Source organism: Dicentrarchus labrax, unplaced genomic scaffold (genome assembly GCF_905237075.1).
Source record: "Dicentrarchus labrax unplaced genomic scaffold, dlabrax2021, whole genome shotgun sequence".
In the NCBI taxonomy this organism is placed as follows: domain Eukaryota; kingdom Metazoa; phylum Chordata; class Actinopteri; family Moronidae; genus Dicentrarchus; species Dicentrarchus labrax.
In genome coordinates, this window is record NW_026136718.1 from 2,079,671 (window position 1) to 2,099,897 (window position 20,227).

General features: G+C 42.5%; 1 protein-coding gene across 1 annotated transcript in view; it reads left to right on the forward strand.

Annotated features, from left to right (window-relative positions):
• Positions 1-20,227, forward strand: part of pde4dip (phosphodiesterase 4D interacting protein) — a 94,567-nt gene that overhangs the window by 39,348 nt on the left and 34,992 nt on the right. Inside the window, exons 4-9 of the mRNA XM_051375727.1 lie at positions 4,818-4,928; positions 6,906-6,982; positions 10,224-10,347; positions 10,424-10,584; positions 11,095-11,209; positions 11,696-11,731. Coding sequence (XP_051231687.1) covers positions 4,818-4,928; positions 6,906-6,982; positions 10,224-10,347; positions 10,424-10,584; positions 11,095-11,209; positions 11,696-11,731 — 624 coding nt within the window. The remainder of the gene's footprint in view (positions 1-4,817; positions 4,929-6,905; positions 6,983-10,223; positions 10,348-10,423; positions 10,585-11,094; positions 11,210-11,695; positions 11,732-20,227) is intronic.

Genomic DNA, 20,227 nt, shown 5'->3' on the forward strand with positions numbered 1-20,227 from the left:
CTGTTAAAGGACTCTATGAATTAAAAAGATCTGAGTCGACGTTTGAATATAATGAACTTTATTACAGCAGAGTGCAGGTTTGATCTGGTTTCTCGACAGTGCGTCCCCCTTTTTCTTTCTGTCCATGACGTTAATTAGCTCCTGGGGATATTTTTAGTGGCTCTCTTGACGATTTAATTAGGTTTACAAATGATAATTTTTAACCACCATGTCTACCGTGGGCCGTGGCAGCACAATAAACACAATCAGACATTCCCCCTGCAGAATTGCATTAGGGGTTTGGCACTGCCAGAGAGCGGGGCTGGAAAATGTCGAGCTAGCTGGCATCAAGGAGCTCCTGTTACCGGCAAAGGGGGAAAACTCCCAGCGCTCTGCCAATCCAAAGCACACACACTCACACACAGTCACTCACATGCAAACTCCCAATTACACTCCTGCAGAGGTGCTTTTTAAACTTCTCTCAACACGAAGATGTAGCGGTGGGCGGGGCCTTTTTTTAATAAACTGTTACGGCTGCCTCCCGCCGTGCTGCCATGGCAACAAAACAGCCGTCAATGGCGCATGGACAGGACAGGAATGGGGAAAGGGAAAATATCCTCACTTGTACCAAAATATTTCAGTCCTTAATCCTCTCTGATTCTAATAACGGGCCGTTTGTTCCCAGATAATAGGACGCAGTGGGGTAAAAGTTTGAGCATCGTGATCCTGGAAAAATGTTCTAAAGCTCCCTTTTTCCCCCTCTTCTAGTATTGGATTATGCTCCGATGTTGGAAAAGTCCTGCAGAATTAGGATGATTTCATTTCACGGGCACGTCGTGTTGTAATAAATTCAGCCGTCTCTCAGCGTGACCTCTGGATGAGCCGCTGCGGTCGGCGTCTCTGCTCCAACTCTGCTCCACTCCAGATTGCTTTTCAGTTTTCAGTGTAGGTGATGCACTTGTGACTAACTCCCTCGATCGCTTCAGCCAAAAAACTTCAATCAATCCCTGTTTGTGTGTGTGAGTGTCCAGTTCAATCATTGATCACTGCTTACAACATGGGTCCATAAGCAGATGACAACCCAGGAATCTCATCTGGTTTGTGGGTTTGTGTTTTCAAACTCTGTCGAATTGAGATTATAAAATGTTGTCATCAGCAATATACTTTAGGTTCATTCTCCCCTCCTGAATATTGCTTATTGACAAATAGCTCTGGCTTAACGTGTGCAGAAGTCAGCCAGTGCTGCTCCCTCCCAGGGTCTCTGAAGAAAAAGTGCACTGAGATTGATTGATTGTAACTGTGATTGTGATTGAGTCAATCATAGTTACAGTATTACCAACAGTATAGATTATAATTAATTTATTGTAAATATTGTTTTCCTTTATTATTATTATTATTTTTAATTCCAAACGCTTGCTTTGGCAATATGTACAGTGTTACGTCAGTCCAATAAAGCCATTTGAATTGAATTGAATTGTATGTGGACAGCCGAGCTTGCTGTTGCAGTTCCTGCTCATCCCAACGGTGCCAGATGGTCACAGATTTGTCCAAATACTTTTGTACATTTGAATTACTTTTTGGAGTGAATAAGGCTGCATCTGTCGATCATTTTCTCCATTGATCCACTAGTTGTTTGGTCCAAAATGGTGAAAAACTTTGCTGCGTGTTTCTCAGAGCCAAAGGTTACGTCCTCAGATGTCTCTTTTTTGTCACACACATTCGTTGCTCAAGTAGAAGAACTGATTCAACTCCTTTACTCAAGTAAAAGGGGAAACGTACAGGCTCTGAAATGCACTCAAAGTATAAAAGGACATGTTTACCGTCTGTTTCTGTGCAAAGCTCCCTCTCTGGTCTGTTTAGTCTTTACATGTTTTATACGTCTGCATGCCTGATATGCACCAGTCTTGATGTTGGGAAGGAAGAATAATAATCAATAATTACCCTCAAAGGCATTAAAATTAAAGTAACAAGCCTGCTTTGAAAATATAAAGCACTTTATTACCTCCCACCTCTGTCCACAGTGCAAAGATACTCACACAGAAACCAAAAGTAATTCACTTTTAAGAAACTGACATCAGTGAAGTGTTCTTAAAAAATTTTTCAAATTGATTGATCTATTATCAAAATAGTTGGCGATTACTTTAATAGTTGACAGCTGATTTATTAATTGACTAATCGTTGCAGATCGAATGTGTTCAGTTAAAACTGTTAGTAACTGTTAGAGTAGAAAAAATAATCCAACAACAACAGTGTTAATACAATCAATTAATCAAGTTTTAACGTTGTATTGCATTTATTTTATTTACCCGTTCAGCAATTAGAGACTTTGTGTATGAAGACAAGATTTTTTAGAAAAAATAAAAAGGAAATAATGGTAAAAGTAAAAGCAGTTTTAATGGATGTAACATACGTCAGTTGTGACTCTCGTTTGGACCGGGCTGCTTTATGTGGCGGGTTAATGTGCTGTTATTGAAGAGGCTTTTAAAGGGTTGCCAGATCTGGTAGAATTTGTCCTCATATCCACAACAAACTTCATTTTATTTGTTTTTTAGTTTCGAGTTGCTTTGCCGACACTTTCTCCTCTCATTGGTCTTCACTCACTCGCCAAATCTTTTATGTAAAACAATAAAATATTAAAGACTAAATCAACACTAAATCACTTTATTATACTTTCAGTTCTATTCTTTATTGCAACAGCAGTTCTAAAAAGGCTTTTCATTTTCTGAATATGTGAATCAGGTGTGTTAAGTTAAACATTGTTCTTATTGTGTGACTGAAGCCTTCACACTGCAGATTTTACACCAGAATCCAGAGGTAATCCCTCCGTCTTCACTGTGTAAAGCTTTCAGTGTAGCAGCTATTATTAGCTCCGAATCCGCACTTTTCACGGCGTTGTTCCCACATCCTACGAGCCGTAATGTATCTGTTCGGATTTTAGAAAGGGCTAAAATGGCTGGCAATAAATGGGATTTAAAATTAAATGTAAGGAAAGTGACAGCTATCTTTGCTTTATTGACGGATGTGGGCCCAACCAGGAACAGATGTGTGGTTCTTTTACACAGATCTGCAGTCATAAGTTTGTGGTCAATATCAGTGTAACACAAAAAGAGGTTTGTAAAGGAATTAGTGTTAAATATAATAGACAGGAAAACACACATTCGCTGTAACAAACTGTGAGATTTGAGATTAGGGGCCCGAGTGTGAGTGTTTATAGGATGCAAACTGTCTCACATTCGAACATCTATTTTCTCTTCTATCCGAGCTCCTGTGTGCATGTATGTGCAGAATGTGAATACAGCATGTGTTCCTGCATTCAGCCATATGCTGGTGTGTAGCTGTAATCTGCAGTCAGTCAGTCTGTGTGCCAGCAGTGCGTTGGACGGCCCTGCATGTGTGATCAGCGCAGCATTCCTCAGTGACAGCCGCGGAGCAACGACTTCTTTAAATAGCCGAGATCTGCAGGGATGCTGGGATTTCTCTGAGCTCAGGTGGAGCATTAGCGCCTCCCTGTGGTCAGAGACAGGTTGGTCTCATGAGATGTTTACAGACAAGGATCATACCTGGGAGTTTAGACTCTTATTGTGTGGAAAGATGAAAGATTTTTAGACATTGAGGTTACATAGAAAACATTCCTCCATCAGCTTTATAATGACTACAGAATATTTCAACATGCAGATCCTCCTCATGGAAACATGATTATATTTAACCTATATAGAAAACATTTACTTTACAATCATTCGAAGTAGATATAATGGACAGAGTGTCCAGGTCTGTGAAGTGTGTTAAACCTGTATTCTCTCTAACGGCCAGCAGGGGGCAGCACAATTGGCTGTAATAAAAGACTGACACCATTCAGTCTTATGGAGAAAAGAGACGACTTCTCAGTTGATTTATTCCCTCAGTAAACAGTTTCCTGATGAGTTTCTGGTCTCAGTCTGTAGTTTCAGTCTTCTTCCATACAGCATGATGTTCATTTAGTAAATGATGGTCCCATTTAGAGTAAGATAGACCATAAAGCAGGGTATGCTTTATACAGTAAGAACTGTAAATGTCTATATCATAAGATAATTCCGGCCCCTGCTGGTCGTTAGAAAGGAGGAAGGTTTAAGACACTTCACAGACCCTGAAGCTTTGTCCACTAATTATATTCTGTAAATTGGTAGAATATAAAAAACTGAGAGAGGGAAGATTGGATCTAAGGATGCAAGAGTGTGGAATAAGTTGTATGCAAATATGTCAGGACTAAATCTGGTTCACTTGATAAACACTGAGGACACCAATAGAGGAAATACAGGTTAAGAGGAATGTCTTCCATGTTCACAATGTGTCTGATGAGTACAACCCAAACTCAAAAGGTCAAATTAGATTAAAAAAAAACACTGAATGAGGCTTCTACAGCAGCTCAGCACTTGTATCTGTTATCAACACACACACACACACACACACACACACACACACACACACACACACACACACACACACACACACTCTCCTGTCTCAGATTCTTGGCATGACTTCCTCGTGGTAAAAATGGAAACATCCCCTTGCCCCTTAGACCCCCCTTCCACGTCCCATAATCCCCTCCTGCCTGTGTGCCATCCCCGACCCTCTTGTAACAAACCCTCGCTGAGAGGAGCTCATGCCCACTTTATGTTTAGACTCTGTTTGCAAGCAGAGACGTGATCCGTGTTTTCTATCAGCAGTCAGAGAGTTTCTCCTCAGCCCTGTCTTTTCACATATTATGCCGTACTGAATGGGGGGCTGCGATGCCCCCTGCAAACCAGCTACGTGTCATCATGTCTAACCCTGGTTTCCCTGGTTGTCGCACTATCTCGCAGCACCTGAACGACCTGAAGAAGGAGAACTTCAGCCTGAAGCTCAGGATCTACTTCCTGGAGGAGAAGATCCAGCAGAAGTTTGAGGAGAGCAGCGATGACGTGCACAGGAGGGTGAGTGATCCACAGTCTGCGTTCACTTTGTGATGCACTTCTGTAGTTCTCTGCAGGTTTGAGTTTGACAGTGATTAATACCGACAGCAGGTCTCAGGCTGCTCTGCAACACTTCATACAAACTGTCAATCATATGTCTGCCTGCAAGGATGAGTGGGACTCACAGAGGACAGTTTATCTCAGTAGTTTCAGAGCAAACTCAGCAGCTGCTTAAAGGTTATATATGTGAAATTCAGTTGAGCCTGGATGTTGCACTAGAGCATCAGCATCTCAGATCAAAACAATCGGACAGAATCCAAATAAAACTCATCAGTTTGGTCTTTAGTCTTTACAACAATCACCAACTCTGGTTTGGTGGAAATAAATCCTTAATTCACCAAGTTAAATGTTAAAATATTCATGAAAAGGGCTTCAATGTAAGCTAATGTTAATTCTTTGGGACGAATGCACCCGTCAGAGTTCATCCACTAACAGTAGTCATTGTTTGTTCCACTAACAGTAGTTGTTGTTTGTTCCACTAACAGTAGTTGTTTGTTCCACTGACAGACTCAGGTTGTTATTGTCAGTGTCTGACAGCATTATGGAAAGGATCCCTACAGAGATAGACCTTTAGTTCAACCACAAACAGCCGTAATATCACTATCACTCTCCACCAGACTCCAGAGACAGAAACACTCATTTTACCTTCAGATCATCGTAACTTCATTCAAAGTGGACAGAAACAAAATAAAACTCATTAAAACTGTCTCTGTTAGTGTTTCCAACAATCACCAACTCTGGTTTGGTCGTAATAAATAAAACCAACGTATGCACAACAGAGCAGACTGGCTATGGAAACAAACCACAGAGAAGCTGAGATAAGATACAACACAGAGGGAGTGAGACACCATGACTCCACTTTATATAGAGAATAGTTGTTTGATGATATATTAATGTTATAAATCTCATATATGTAACCTTTAAGTACATATTTTATGTCTGTGTTGTTGTGTATGTCTGTTCTGAGCTGTCCTTGACCCTGTTCACTGTAAACAATGCTCAGCACCTCTGTGATGCATCAGAACATAAAACCTGAATGTAAAACCGCTGAAACTCATCTTCTCCTTTTAAAAGAATCTGTGATATCTCAGAGAAAACTGGAAGAATCAATAAAGCTATGAGCTTTAAATGCATTGATGAAGGGCACAAACAGGCAGCGCAGTGTATCTGAAGAGATGTCTGCTGGTGCATTTACTGTCTGACTTGTTTCCCGTCGGCTACTATAGATCCAATGACCCACTTTATGTTAGCCAGAGAGCCCTCGGGCCTGCTGTTTGCGTGCATGCATGTGCACTGTGGGCATGCACTGCACTAGTTTGATTTCATGTGTGCAGACTGTGCTCATGTATCCATGTTGCATGCGAGCCCTCTTGCAGGTTCGGTAGCAGCAGCATCACCTGTGTGTGTGTCAGTGTGTCAGTAATGGGACCTGCTGCTGGATGCGTTCACTGCAGGAGTCCTGAACTGTAACTCCAGACTGATGTACAGAGAAATAAATCAGCTCTGCAGGCAGATATCTGCACGAGAGCGAACTGACGGCCAGTTCAGGCCAGTTTGTTGCTGCTTTCAGAGCCAGAAGTTAAAAGTGGAGGTGTTGCTGGGTGCAGGCGGGGGAGGAGGGTTGGGGGAGAGTGGTGGCTATTACACTGGAGGGGGTTGCAGAGGAGACAGATACAGCAGGTGCTCGGATCCCTACCAGCTATTTATAGTCCTACAGAGCTCCCTGATATACAGGTCAGCACGTGCAGCTCGGTCAGCTCATTTTGTGTCTCTCTGAACAGAACTCCATATTAAAAATATAGAATAAGAAAACAATTACATGTATTGTGCTATACTGGAACAAGTTTGACTGAATAATCTTAATACCACACGTATTTATCCTGCTGAGACAACTAATAAACAATTACGTATTTAATCTTTAATGAATCTCTTTTCCAGAACATCGAGTTGAAGGTCGAGGTGGAAAGTCTGAAAAATGAACTTGAGGAGAAGCAACAACTTTTGGACAAAGCTCTGTGAGTATTTTGACTTCCTGCATCGATAACCGCCGGCCCTTCAACCTCCACATGTATCCAACAAATCACTCATCTCCAGAACATATATTCAGAAGTGGTTTCAAATATTCAGCCGCTTGTGCTGCACAGATTTATTGAAATGCCTTTGGGGAAACCAGACAGAGAACTATAAAAACACTCTTTTCATCGCTAGTTTGATTATTTCCCATGAGTCCATCAGTACTTCAGAGCCCGGGCGCCCTCGGGACCCGGCGGCCTGTAGACTCACCTAGCTATCACAACACGGACTAAGCTCCGAGGAATGCCAGTGTATGTACTGAAACGCTTTGAGGAGGATGAAGTGGCTCTGTGTTCTGGGTCGGAGGACGAAGAGGGGATGAGGGTGAGGAGGTGAAGAGGGGGTGAGGACTGTGGGTTTGATTTGAAGGGGGAGGGCGTAGAGAGTATGGGAGTAGGGAGAGCGAAGGGCAGAGGTGTCTTGTGGTTTGTTGCGTTGCTGAGTCGGGAACTATTTGAGCTGCAGCACCTGTCAGTGAGGCAGCTGTCAGATTCTTTAACAGGATGAGAGCGAGACTGACGGCACAATATGAGCACTAACAATGTTTCTGAATGTTTAACACAAATATTTTTCATGTTCGGTTATTCCAACAGTGTTTGAGCATTGACGAATGAGTTTAGTTAAAGGTTCAATTCACAAAAACAACAAAAACAAGCGGCAAACCTCAGTAGTGCCAAAAGCTTCTGCAGTGGCTTCACTTTCAGTTGCGGAGGTTCGTTGTCACTGGCATTTTGGCAACAGACCCTCAAGCTTCCCTCAAATATGTAAGCGGGTCCATTTTGCTTCTTATAGATTACTGTATGACTTAGGGATGATAAGATTCACTGATTCGCACCAGTGCACTGGCATAAGGATTTAGGGATTCAAGGTATGAATAGGTCATATAAAAACAAAAAAAGTCTAATTTGTGTGAAGAACTGTTGAGGAAGAGTTTAACTGTCTCAGAGCCTGAGGGAAGAAGCTGATTTCCTCCGATTAAAATGTATGCATTGGATAAAATTGGGGATGAACTTTGGATGCATCTTTTCTAATATCTTTGCATCTGTAAAAAAACTAATGACAACATCACAACAGGGGTGAATCGTACCGCATTGGGTGCTCCTTATGTATCTTTAATGTATCAGATCATTGATAATGCATCAGTACACACTGCATCAGCCTCAGTGACGGAGATGCACATCCCTAATGAGTGCAATTTTTAAAAGTAATGGACATAGCATGTGTGTGTTTTTCTTGAATTTGGGACCAACACTTAAAAAGGTTTTGTGCAGTTATCCGTCGTGCTGAGTAAAAGATTTTGCACATGTAAGAATCTGTCCTTCAGCATTGTTTGACTGATGATTTCCCTCATAGTTCGACGAAGGAAAAACACCATTAGCTCAGTTACACGGTGTTGTCATGCATTATAGGCGGTAATTAGTTCAATCAGTCAATTTAGCGCTTTGTCAAAATATTGAAAAGGAGGAAGAATTCCAGCGTTTGAGGAGAGTAAATCTTAGAGTGGAGTTTGGGGTCGTGCTCTCTGTGCGCTGCTGTTTCATAAATAAACTTTCTGGCCACAGTTTATCATTAGAGCTATTAACAGAGCCTGACTGACAGATGTGAGGAGGAAAAGCTGAGTGTGACCTTCTGGCTGTTAGAGCTGCTGAGTGGTGGAGCAGTGACAGACCGGCTTCACCATAAAAACCCCAACTCGTCCCTCAGAGGGGTCAGAGACATTTCCCCTGGAGGCAAAGTTCACTCGGCCTAAGTCTTTACCTCTGTTTGTCTGTTTGTTAGCAGGAAATCTCAAAATCCTGCAAACAGATTTCTATTAAATATGGTGGAAAAATAACTGAAGAAACGATGATTCAGATCCAATAGAGTTTCTCACAGTGTTTAAAAGTGGAGGAGGTCCACCACACCTGAAATACAGACCACCACCTCTAAACTCGTACAGAATTCAGCATCTCTTTCACAAAGCAGATGTCACATTTTTAATGAGTGCAGTTATTGTTTAGTCTGTAATCTGCTAATCAAATGCCCCTCCACCTTACTTAAATTTCCAGTTGTACTGAGGAGGATCTAACCTCTGAAATGAATATAACATCATAGGTATGTTTTAGATAGTGTATAACCACCTTAAAATAAGAATAATTTCAACATAGGGAGCCGGTCTTCTTCTGGTAGAGTTTCCATGTTTCAAAGTATCCCAGAACGACTCTTGATAGGGGCTTTGTCATTTTTGTATTCATAACAATTAATGTAATTTTGAAAGAAATATCAAAATTCTCACATTAGCCCTCAAATGTGAATATTGCCGTTTCTTTAGCCTCTATGACATTTAAGGCCGTCAGATTGTGATCAACATTTTTCGTTACTGTATGCTCTTTGTGACCTACAACAAACAAGACCTTTAGAGAGAAGATTGGCTATTTCTGTATAATTATTCTTAATGCCTGTCACCATTAAGAATAAAGCCAATTCAGTCGGATTCCCCTTGAAATCAATTAAACTACTTTTGTCCACAGGGGCGCCAGAATCAACACAAAATCAAGGTTTATTGCAGCTGCTTTGAGTCGAAGTACTTGAATAAATGTACTGTATTCTGCATTATACCGACGCGTGTTACACATGTAATAGTTAATGTTTGACTGCGACAGAGTGACTCGGTGATGAAGCCAAGGCCAATTCAAGAATAACATCCTATAAAGCTCATATTGCTCCTGATCTCTTGCACATGAAACCAACCAGAGAAAGATCAGATTTAGTGGAATACGTGCCAAACGCTGACAGACATGATGCCTGTGAGTCCTTTGGGAACGACTCCTGTTAATGACACCCTCATCTAAGTGACCAGACATGAATAAATAATGGCTGTTTGTTGTCTGCGAGGGAAAAGAAGCCAATGAAATAAACCCATCTGCCTCTGAAGTCGGCTTCTTTATTGCATTCATTTATTATTTATGGACTTTAGGGCTTCTTCAACCAAGTGCACATTTTCAAAAGATTTCAAAGCATTTCTTTTATCATAGACATCCCCTGAATATTCAGTACGGTTTGTTTGCTTTAAATAACAATTGTTTGTTAATGTAATAAGGTCCAGACAAACCCTCAGAATATGTTATGTCCCTAAAGAAGTCATTTAATTTAGCAGCTTGCCTTAAAATAAAGTAATTTTTATCTGGAACTGCAACCCCATAGGTCAACAGCAGAGAGCCTGTCCAATCAGAATGAAGCAGAGCTGCAGCGCCACCTGGCGGATCGGCAGGAGGAGATCAGCCACATGCAGGAAATCCTTGAAACCAAAGTTCAGCTGCTACAAGAGGTACAGAGACAGAAACACACAATCACACACATATACAAATACCCCGTTACGAGCTCTTCCTCCCGTCCGTCTCCAGGAGGCCGAGCTGGCGCGAGGCGAGGCCGAGCGGATGGCCGAGCTGGCGGACTCCGAGGCCCAGCGCTGCCTCGCCCTGGAGAGAGAGATGGTGGAGAGGATGGAGGAGAGCGGAGGCTCAGGTGGACTGCTTACCCAGCAGGCCCTGGCCCACAAAGACAGGTGAATTCACAGTTCATGTAGTAGCTAGTCCCAGCTTTATTTCAACTATTTTATACACAATTAACACTTTAAATTCACAGTGAAAACAACATGAATTGTGTTAATGGTACAGTAGAGGTTTGAAAATGTGACCACAGATTGGACAAAAGGATGTTCACAGTTTCATTGAACTATTTTCTGACTTTATAGACACAATTTAACATAAATTATACAAATTATGGATTAATAAAAAAGGAACAAACAAAATAATCTTCATTTGCGTGCACACAGTTGCTTTCTGTGGTTCTGGGAGGTGTCAGCGGGTCACTGTAGATATTGGTGCTATTCCCGGCGCTGGTATCGACTGACCTTGTCAAAAACTCTCCTGCCTGGAACAAAGAGCCAGAGCTGTGACCTACATACTGTAACCGACCCGGCAGTGAACGCCACCGCAGCTTCAACCATGTTAACCTGCTCTCTCTCTCTCTCTCTCTCTCTCTCTCTCTCTCTCTCTCTCTCTCTCTCTCTCAGGGTGATCGAGGAGTTGACCCAGCAGAAACATTTGCTGGGTCTCCGGGTCGAGGAGCTTGAGGTCAAAGTCCACAATCTTTCCTCCACTCTCAAGAAGACTGGAGGAGAAGCTGAGGTAGACACAGAGTGAATGCTACTGACAGCTGAGCCTGTATTTATTAAAAGTCCAGTAGTTAGACGGCAGATTCAGGTTCTGGTTAAGACCTTAAATCTCTGAACGTGACCCAGTCAGGTGACTCCTCATCGGGTTACCTTCCCCTCGTCTATCTTTGTGTTCTGGCTCAAAGCCCACGCAGGCCGACTGACTGAGATATCACACTGTTTTTATATCCACATGTGGGTCAGTGGAACTTTGGAAAAGCTGCAGCATGAAGATGAAAACATGTTTGTGTTGACTGGGACAGTCTCTGTATGGTTGTTCTAATGATTACTGTCAGTGTAACACCAGCACTCACTCAACCAGATCATTGATATTCGCTTCTAATAAACACTGTGCCTGATAAATAAGAATCCAGGAACGGATTCAGTCTCACACAAAACACTAAATTCATCCTTCTTGTTGATTAGAGTTAATTTCTGGTTGTGCTTTCTTCGCCCACAGGGTGATGGCGAGCGCCGAGTCCACGCACAGATGCAGGTAGGAACTGTAAATGTGTCCAGTACACACTCACAACACAAACACAGATATAATGTTTCCTTGCTTTGCTGGTGGTGAATCACTCCTTATGAAGTCATTCCTCCTCTCAGGTCATAGAGAGGTAGCTCCACCTAGTGGTGGCGAATCTACACTGCACGTACCACTGAGCTCCTCACAGTCCATCTCACACTCTATTAAAAATAATAACAACTGTATTCATATAGAACCTTTTGAATCAGAGTTTAGAAAGTGTCAGTGATCGTTGCACAAAATGGAATTAAATATAAAAATAAAGATACCAAAATACAATAAAAAGAAGAACGGAAACCTTAAAATAAAATGAAAATAAGTCTGTAGTCTATAAAAATGGGTTTTAGGAAGCGGTTTAAAAGTCACTGATTGTGCTGATTGGACCTCCTCAGGCAGCTGACGGGTCCTGATGACGAAAGCAGGGTCATCTTTAGATCTAAGGCAGCGAACTGGCTCGTAAAGGGTCGACATTTCTGCTACGTAGCTCGGGGTCGGACTGAGCGCTGTGTGTGTGTGTGTGTGTGTGTGTGTGTGTGTGTGTGTGTGTGTGTGTGTGTGATGGCGTCTGTTAGTTAGAAGCCAGAGAGGAGGGAGTTACAGTGAATGACTTTTTCCAGGTCAGGGTGACTGAAGATTGATTTTATTCTAGAAACAGTTAATTAAATAAAGGAAACTAAACAGGGCTACAGCGCCACAAACATACTGGTGCTTAAACACTGCTATAATACAAATAATCAGCTTTAAATTTACAGAAGAGTGCTGTTATTATTAGATTTTTAAAAGTTATAGAACTGTAATAAAAGTTATTATCCGTGAAATTACAGTAATTATTGGTGTTTTCACTGATAAAAACCGTATTTTTCAACATTTTTGTTGTGAAAACTTCAACAAACAAATCCTTTTAAAATTACACAACAAATACTTTTTTTTACTATTAATGTCACTAATTTTACATTATTTTAGTATTAAACTTGAATTTAACAGTTGAATCAATAGATGTACTTGAAACTAAATATCTGCAAAAAAAATCATAAATTTACAAATGTATTTTAAGTTAATGTAAATTCACAGGATATCTTTGTAATTTTATTTATATTTCCATTTTAAAAATACAGAAAAAACTGTAAGATAAACAGGACAGTCTAGAAATATAACTATATTCATTAAAAACAAGTGAGTTTACATTTCGATTATAACATTTGAATGCAGTCATCACAACCCAGCCGACACACAGTAAGCGTGGAGCTTTGGGGGCCCTGAAGTTCTGAGGCCCTCCAGATGCCCACATTGCCTGGATGGTAATCCCACCTGGGTACCGTCTAAAGCGGGTGTCCTGCCCTCACCTCACCCCTGCATGTGTTTCTCTCTCTAATATCAGGTCACACAGCGTCTCTCAGGGAATCAGGGTCACTGCGGAGTCATCTCACACGTTACAGTACAGCGCTGCTAATTTAGCCTCAGCTTCCTCACTGACGCCAGTTATAATTACAATCAGCTCGCTGTCTGCCGGCCGCTCTGTGCACACACTGACCCGCTTCATGAGGCGGCTGCGGAGCTCAGAGGGAGTCAGATGTTTACTCTGCACACCAACAAGTGAGACGTCTGAGGGGGAGAAAATCAGCAGAGACACCTCGCCGTTAACTCACCGCTGTCACACTTTCTGCCACTCTGAGAAAAATAAACAGCGGCTGAAGTCTGTCAGCAGTGTTTGGCACTTATCTCTGATTAGGATTAATTGATTTTTGATTGCGTGCCTCATTCCAGACGATCAGTGTTTGGGTGTCGTGTCTCCAGAGGCTTGCAGGGTGACAAATGTAGACAGAGTCAGGGCCAGAAGAGTGCCCCCCCCCACACACACACACACACAGGAAAACAAATCACAGTGACAACAGTCGTATCAACAGCACATCCATCCTGCTGCGGTAATGAAAGACGGATGAAGACTCGAGTGTCTGTGGGAAAAAGAGCCTAAAAGTGTCTCTAGAAAATGACATCAGCTTTCTGAGAGCTGCTGCTAAAGGGTCATGTGATTCATTGACACGAGCCTGCTCCCCTCCCTGCCTCCCTCCCTCCCTCCCCTCATTGTGTGACATACATGTGAAGGCCGGACCAGGACCGGGTGCCCCTGGGAAAGGCATGAACTCATTCCACGCTGACAACTTAGAGAATTTAATGAACCTGATGGAAAACAGTTCACACCCTGCACACAGACACACACACTGACTCCAAACAGCTCTGTGCAAAAGGAAAATGTTTTATATTCTCTTATAGAAGGGTTGTCACACGATGTTTTGATATTAAAGCTGCAGCAGGTCATTAAAAAACTTCTCTATATCCTGACAGTAGAACATGAGACAGATAATCTGTGAAACAATCAGGTTCCTCTGGTTCCTCTTAGTGCTCCTAATGACATTTACAAGAATCCGGAAAAATCCTGAACGACAACAACCAATCAGAGCTGAGAAAGATAGTTCATTGTTGAGCAGCGTCTTTGAGTCTTTCTCGGCTTCTTGCAAACACCAGACGGAGCGATAAAACGAGCCAGAGGAACCTGATTCTTCACAGATTTGTTCTCCTATCATAACCCTAACCACCACAAGCATAACATTAAATACATACCTTAAAAGGATTCAAATAAAGTAACCCCCAGACAACTAAACTATATGGGTCAATAACAGAAGAAAACCTTAGAATATAAATAAAAATTAAATAAAAAATGACCAAAATAAGATATAGAACAAAAAACAAACAAAGATAAAACACAAAAGTAAATCTTAAGCTAATAGAATTTATTTTGCATAATCTAATAATTAGAAAACTGATTTAAGTTTTGATACAAATTTTCAGACAGTTGTTTTGTGGATTTCATCATCTTAAAGGCACAAAATGTGATTCAAAGTTAAGTTTGTTATGATGATTAATAAAAATAAAAAAACTACAAATTTAAAGTAAATAGATGCTGTTTAAGATAAGATGTTCCTTTATTGATCCCTGTAAGGGAAATAGGAATAGGCAGCAGCAGCAAAGACGGATGTAGAGCAAAGAGTAGAGAAACAGAATTAAATACAATAAAATATAAAATATATACACTATATATAATAAAATATAAAATATATACACTATATATAATAAAATATAAAATATATACACTATATATAATAAAATAGAATATGAGCCTGCGTATATCTGTACGTGTACTGTACAGCGACCCCCCCTGTTTCCTGTAAAATGGTTCAGTCCAAACAGCTGCAGGAGGTCTCACTCCTGCACTGATGTGTGAGACAGAAAACATTAATGCAGATCCTCCGTCCTCTCAGTGTGATTTAACTCTTTATCTTGTTTGCAACCTGAGGAGCATCCACTTTTTAAACTTTATTAACAAAACACATGAACAACAAACACACACCGCAGCCTACAGGTTATTCAAAATAATACAAACACATACAATAAGTACTTAAATAAATAATAATAAACGGGTTAATGAAATGTTTTGGAGCCTTGCGGAGGAGTAAATTCAAACCTCACTTCCACAAACCAAACGTATCAGAAAGGACCCGAAGATTGAAAATGTTTTATCAGATTCATTTACAGACTCAGTTCCATCTCAGTATTTAGTTAATGTTCAGTTACACATGTTTTTATATTTATTATTATTACACATTCAGGGTGGTTTCTTCTTTTGGTTGGTTTAGTTGTTTCCAGTGCAGGAAGAAGTGTTCAAATTTCAAAAATAGAAATAAATAAAAAATATGTATATTTTAGTACAGTATGTAACAATATATAGAAAATATGTATATGAAAGAAGCAACAGAAGTCTTAGCAATACAATGTCAATATTATTTCATTATTAGTGATGTGTTAATATTTAAGGAGTACTTTAATGTTAAAGTTGGTCAAAGTGGCGTTAACTTTAACTACTTCTTGTACTTTTGCTGATTTAATCTGAACAATGGATCATATTTTATAAAGTGATTATATGTATTTGTGTAAAATATTAGTTTGTTAAAGTAACTATAGCTCTTCAATAAATATAATTAAGTAAAAAGTTCAGTATTTCTCTCTGAAAGTATAAAGTCAAGTCGAGTAAAGTACAGTCCTACAATCCTTATATCCTGATGTGATTCAACTTATTAATCAGCATTTCCTAAAATAAGTTACATATGTGGAATATTAACAGGACTATGAGGTAATAAAATAATAGATTTAAAAGCCCACTTTTCCCCCAGACGGGACTATTTAACGCCGCGGAGTGAGACATCCTCTCAGATATCGGCGATCTTTGGTCTCTGTCACCATCGCCCCGTTGTTTCGTCCTGAAAGCGGCTCGAGGAGGTCTGACAGTCCGCCTCTCCCTCCATCCTCCGCTGCCGGTGCGGATCGGACCCAGACGGGAGACCCCGGAGCCCCGGAACCGTCTCCGGTGAACCCACTAAACATCCAGAACCGTCGACGAGCAGAGATCCGTTATTTTTCCGCGTTCGTGTCGGACTGTGAGCCGCGGAGGTTCGGTGCTGCTGCAGCGGGGAGATGCTGTCACACACACACACACACACACACACACACACACACACACACACACACACACACGTCACTGATTTAAAAAGAGAGAGAGACATCCGGATCGATCCGACAACCGGAGGACTCTGAGGACAAAGACGGACCCGGATCGATCAGACCACCGAGGAAGTGAAACACTGATCCTCTCACATCCGCTCCGACTGCAAATCTGAAGATCTCGTTGTCATGTCAACGAGATCCGACGAGACTTTCTGGATCTTCTGAAAACTTGAAGGATGCTGAAGCGACTTCCTCCTCTGACCTCCATCCTCCATCTTCATCATCATCATCCTCATCCTCATCCTCACCTTCACGGCTCCGTCTGAGGATTACAGTGATCAGAGTTCACTGATTTCACTTCACTGAGTAAAGCTGCTGAAAAGGCCAATAAATCAATTAAAATGAAATCAGTGAGATTGTAGTTCAACAAACAGTTTAAATTATTTAAAGATGATATTTTTGTATCTGGAAGCAGCAAAACAATCTCACCACAAGGTCTGTTTATGAGTCCCTCCAGGAAGTTAATTTAACCGTAGATTCTGCACGACCTTGAAATTTTGACCAATCGTTGTCACCAAACTCACTTCCTTGTTTCTCCAAAAATTTAGATTTTATTCTCACTGGAACAAGTTGCCTTCGATTTTTAAAGGATTATTTTAAAAAAAATGCTATTTTTGTAATTTTATTGTAAAAAAAATTGGCTAAAAACTTTGCTACATGCATCACAATTTATTATAAAAGCGTCTGAAATACATGAAGCTTAAACTTCAGAGGAGAAGTTGACACTGGAATACGAAGGACGGAGGCTTAAGAGGGACAAAAACACGTCAAAGCACCTCTGTACAAGACTTTTGATGTAATTATAACGTTTCCCAAATGTTCAAATAAGTGAAGTCGACTCTTCAAAGTTTGGATGAAAGAAACTATTTTTCCGGACACACCTGAAAAGACATTAGCTCCACACCTGCTGTACCAAAGTCCAGCCAAAAAATCTACAATTTAACGTCTCTCTGAGCGGTTGTGATTTCAGACCTTTTCCATGCGTCAAAAGAAAACCGTCTTTTAAGCGCCACTACCTGCTGTGATGCTGGACGTGGTGAAGATGAAGGAGGCGTGCAGGATCTGCGCCCGCGAGCTCTGCGGCAACCAGCGGCGATGGATTTTCCACCCGGCGGCCAAGATCAACCTGCAGGTGCTGCTGTCCCACGCTCTGGGCCACGAGCTGACGCGGGACGGCCGCGGGGAGTTCGCCTGCTCCAAGTGCACCTTCATGCTGGACCGCATGTACCGCTTCGACACGGTCATCGCCCGCGTGGAGGCGCTATCTCTGGAGCGCCTCCACAAGCTGCTGCTGGAGAAAGACCGGCTGAGGCAGTGTATCGGAGGCCTGTACCGGAAGAACAACGCAGAGGATGGGAACGCGGCTCCGCCCGGGTTGGCTGTGGAGGTGGTTGGGACTGAGGCGGAGACAGAAGACTCTCCTGTCGTGGATCTGTCTGCCCTTCAGGAAGTAAGATACTCAGATATGATCCAGGATGATCTGACTTACTCTGTGTATGAATCCTGGGCCGATAAGGAGGACGCCACCCTGGACCACCACACCCATCACCACCACCTCCTCCAGTGCCCAGGAGCAGACTCTCTTCCTGGCCAGAAGCCGAGGCGGTGCAGGGGTTGTGCGGCTCTCCGTGTTGCTGATTCTGACTACGAGGCGGTGTGTAAGGTGCCTCGCAAGATTGGGCGTAGGAGCACATCCTGCGGTCCATCTACTCGCTACTCAACAGCCACTCTGGGGGTCGAGGAACCCGCCACAGCTTCTGGAGTATCTGAGGCTACTGCTGTCTCCTTTGAGTCCTCTTCAGCTAGGTTGGACACTGATAAGACCATGTGTGACCGGACAAGTACCAGCCCGGCGTCGTCTGTAGAATCTCTCGACACAGCCGTGGACATGAGTTGCTCTCCTGCGAACCACAAAGAAAGAGAAGAAACGGAACCGGAGAAAGATCCAGAGGAAGCTCAAGCGAGAAGGGACATTCAATGGGCTCTCCCTGGGCTTGACACGATGCTGAGCCTCCTCCGGGGATGGGAGTACCGGCCAGTGAAGCCTCGAAGGGGCAGCAAGCTCCCAGTTTTGGTCAAAGCCAAACTGGAGCAAGGCCTGTCGCTGCACCTTCCCATCCGGCTGAGGTCACCCTGTGGAGGGGCAGCGGACTGCGAGCTGTACCCCCACCAACCTATACCGGAGGTCGTGACCCCGTGTCCCCAGCTGGAGCTGCAGGTGGAGCTGGCAGAGATGGAGGAGCAGTGGCTGGATGATTATGTTCAGTGTGGTCCGTTCCGCTTTCAGCAGGTAGATCTGCAGCCTGGTTACTGGATGACCTCTGACCTCCCTGTAGCTGAGTCAGTGTAGATTTTGTAGCTTTCATATAAGCAGGACAGTTAAAACAAGGAGGCTGTAAGTAGGATTCAGACTATCGACTACTGCAAGGAACCAGAAGTCAGGTTTTCCCGACCTCTGCAGCTTCGATTTGTCCCCCAACTTTATTGAGGAGTGGTATTAAATCACTAGAATCTGAAGTGAGGGGACCTGTTAACTGTGAAGCCCAGTTCAGACCAAAGATTCATGAAGAGATGAGTTTTATATCGTTGCAGAGAACTGACCCGTCTCAGCTCAACCAAAGTCAGCTGATCCTTACCTCTTCCACTCTGTCTTTCAGAGGCTGTAGCAGGCTGAGTTTTAAAGCCTGAGTGAAGATAGCACATATCATATGAAACTAGATGACCTAACGCATCCACCGGTACCAACCATATCATGGTAGCATGTTGGGAAGGGGGCTAAATAATGCTCCAGTAGTAGTAGCAGTAAGTACAGTGAGTTGTTGCTGTGGAGACGATACACCGCCTCAATCTTGTTGCTTTGCTGTAAACAGGCTGGTTTTCAGAACGTTGCCGTTGTGAGTAGTTACAAGTTTCAACTCATCTTGTCACGACTCTTTGGTCTGAACTGGGCAGCTGACAGTGTCCCTTTGCAGCAGGAAACAGAACTGCCCTGGTTCTAGACCTCTGAATCACCACCAACAAACAAAAATGCATTTCGGTCTAATTATCAAGCTAAAACGGGGCAACTTCTGGATGTCTGAGGGACACGTGACCTGGTTTAAAACCTAGATGTTCAATGAAAGTCTGAAAAATACAGACAAACAAATCTGATCCAACTGATGCAAACAAACAAACTTAGAGCTTTGTGCTCCTGAACGAGGTCAAATCTCTCTGGATATTCTGTCTCACTCATCTCCTTCACCACCGCAGCCTTGATTACCCTCTCGGGGGGAGCATACATGCTCGTCCTCGTCGGTATCCTAGCAACGCTTCCGTTGCCATGGGAACAGTCTCCAAGCGCCCTCAGCCGTCTGACCGCGCGAAGGCTCAGTTTGCTCTCCGTGATCCAGTTTCATAACTTCTATTGTTATGTTAATGATTAGTGTGAATGTGGTTCAGTGTGCCAGGAGACAAGACAGTCTATTATAAGCTGGTCTGTTATACAGCAATGTATCTGAACCAGGCGGTACAACAGACCTCTCTCTGGTATGAATGAGGAAATTTACACTCAGGCCATTTAGACGCTCATAAAGAGTATTTAAAGCGAGAGTCTAGTGAAGTAAAAGGCTCCATTTAGTGCTGACCTTTCTGTCAGAGCTCTATTTCAGGACCTGAAACCTCCTCATCATGCAGAAACAGCAGCAATAAATAACTTAATTGGATGTCTCAGTGAGAGAGATTGGTCAAAAGAGTTTGTCTACAGAGACTGAAAGCAGAGAGGCGTCATCAGCTCACAACGTCGCCTCCGCTGGCTCCGACGAACTGCCATGGCGACGACTATGTAACGATAAACTCAACTCATGATACTCG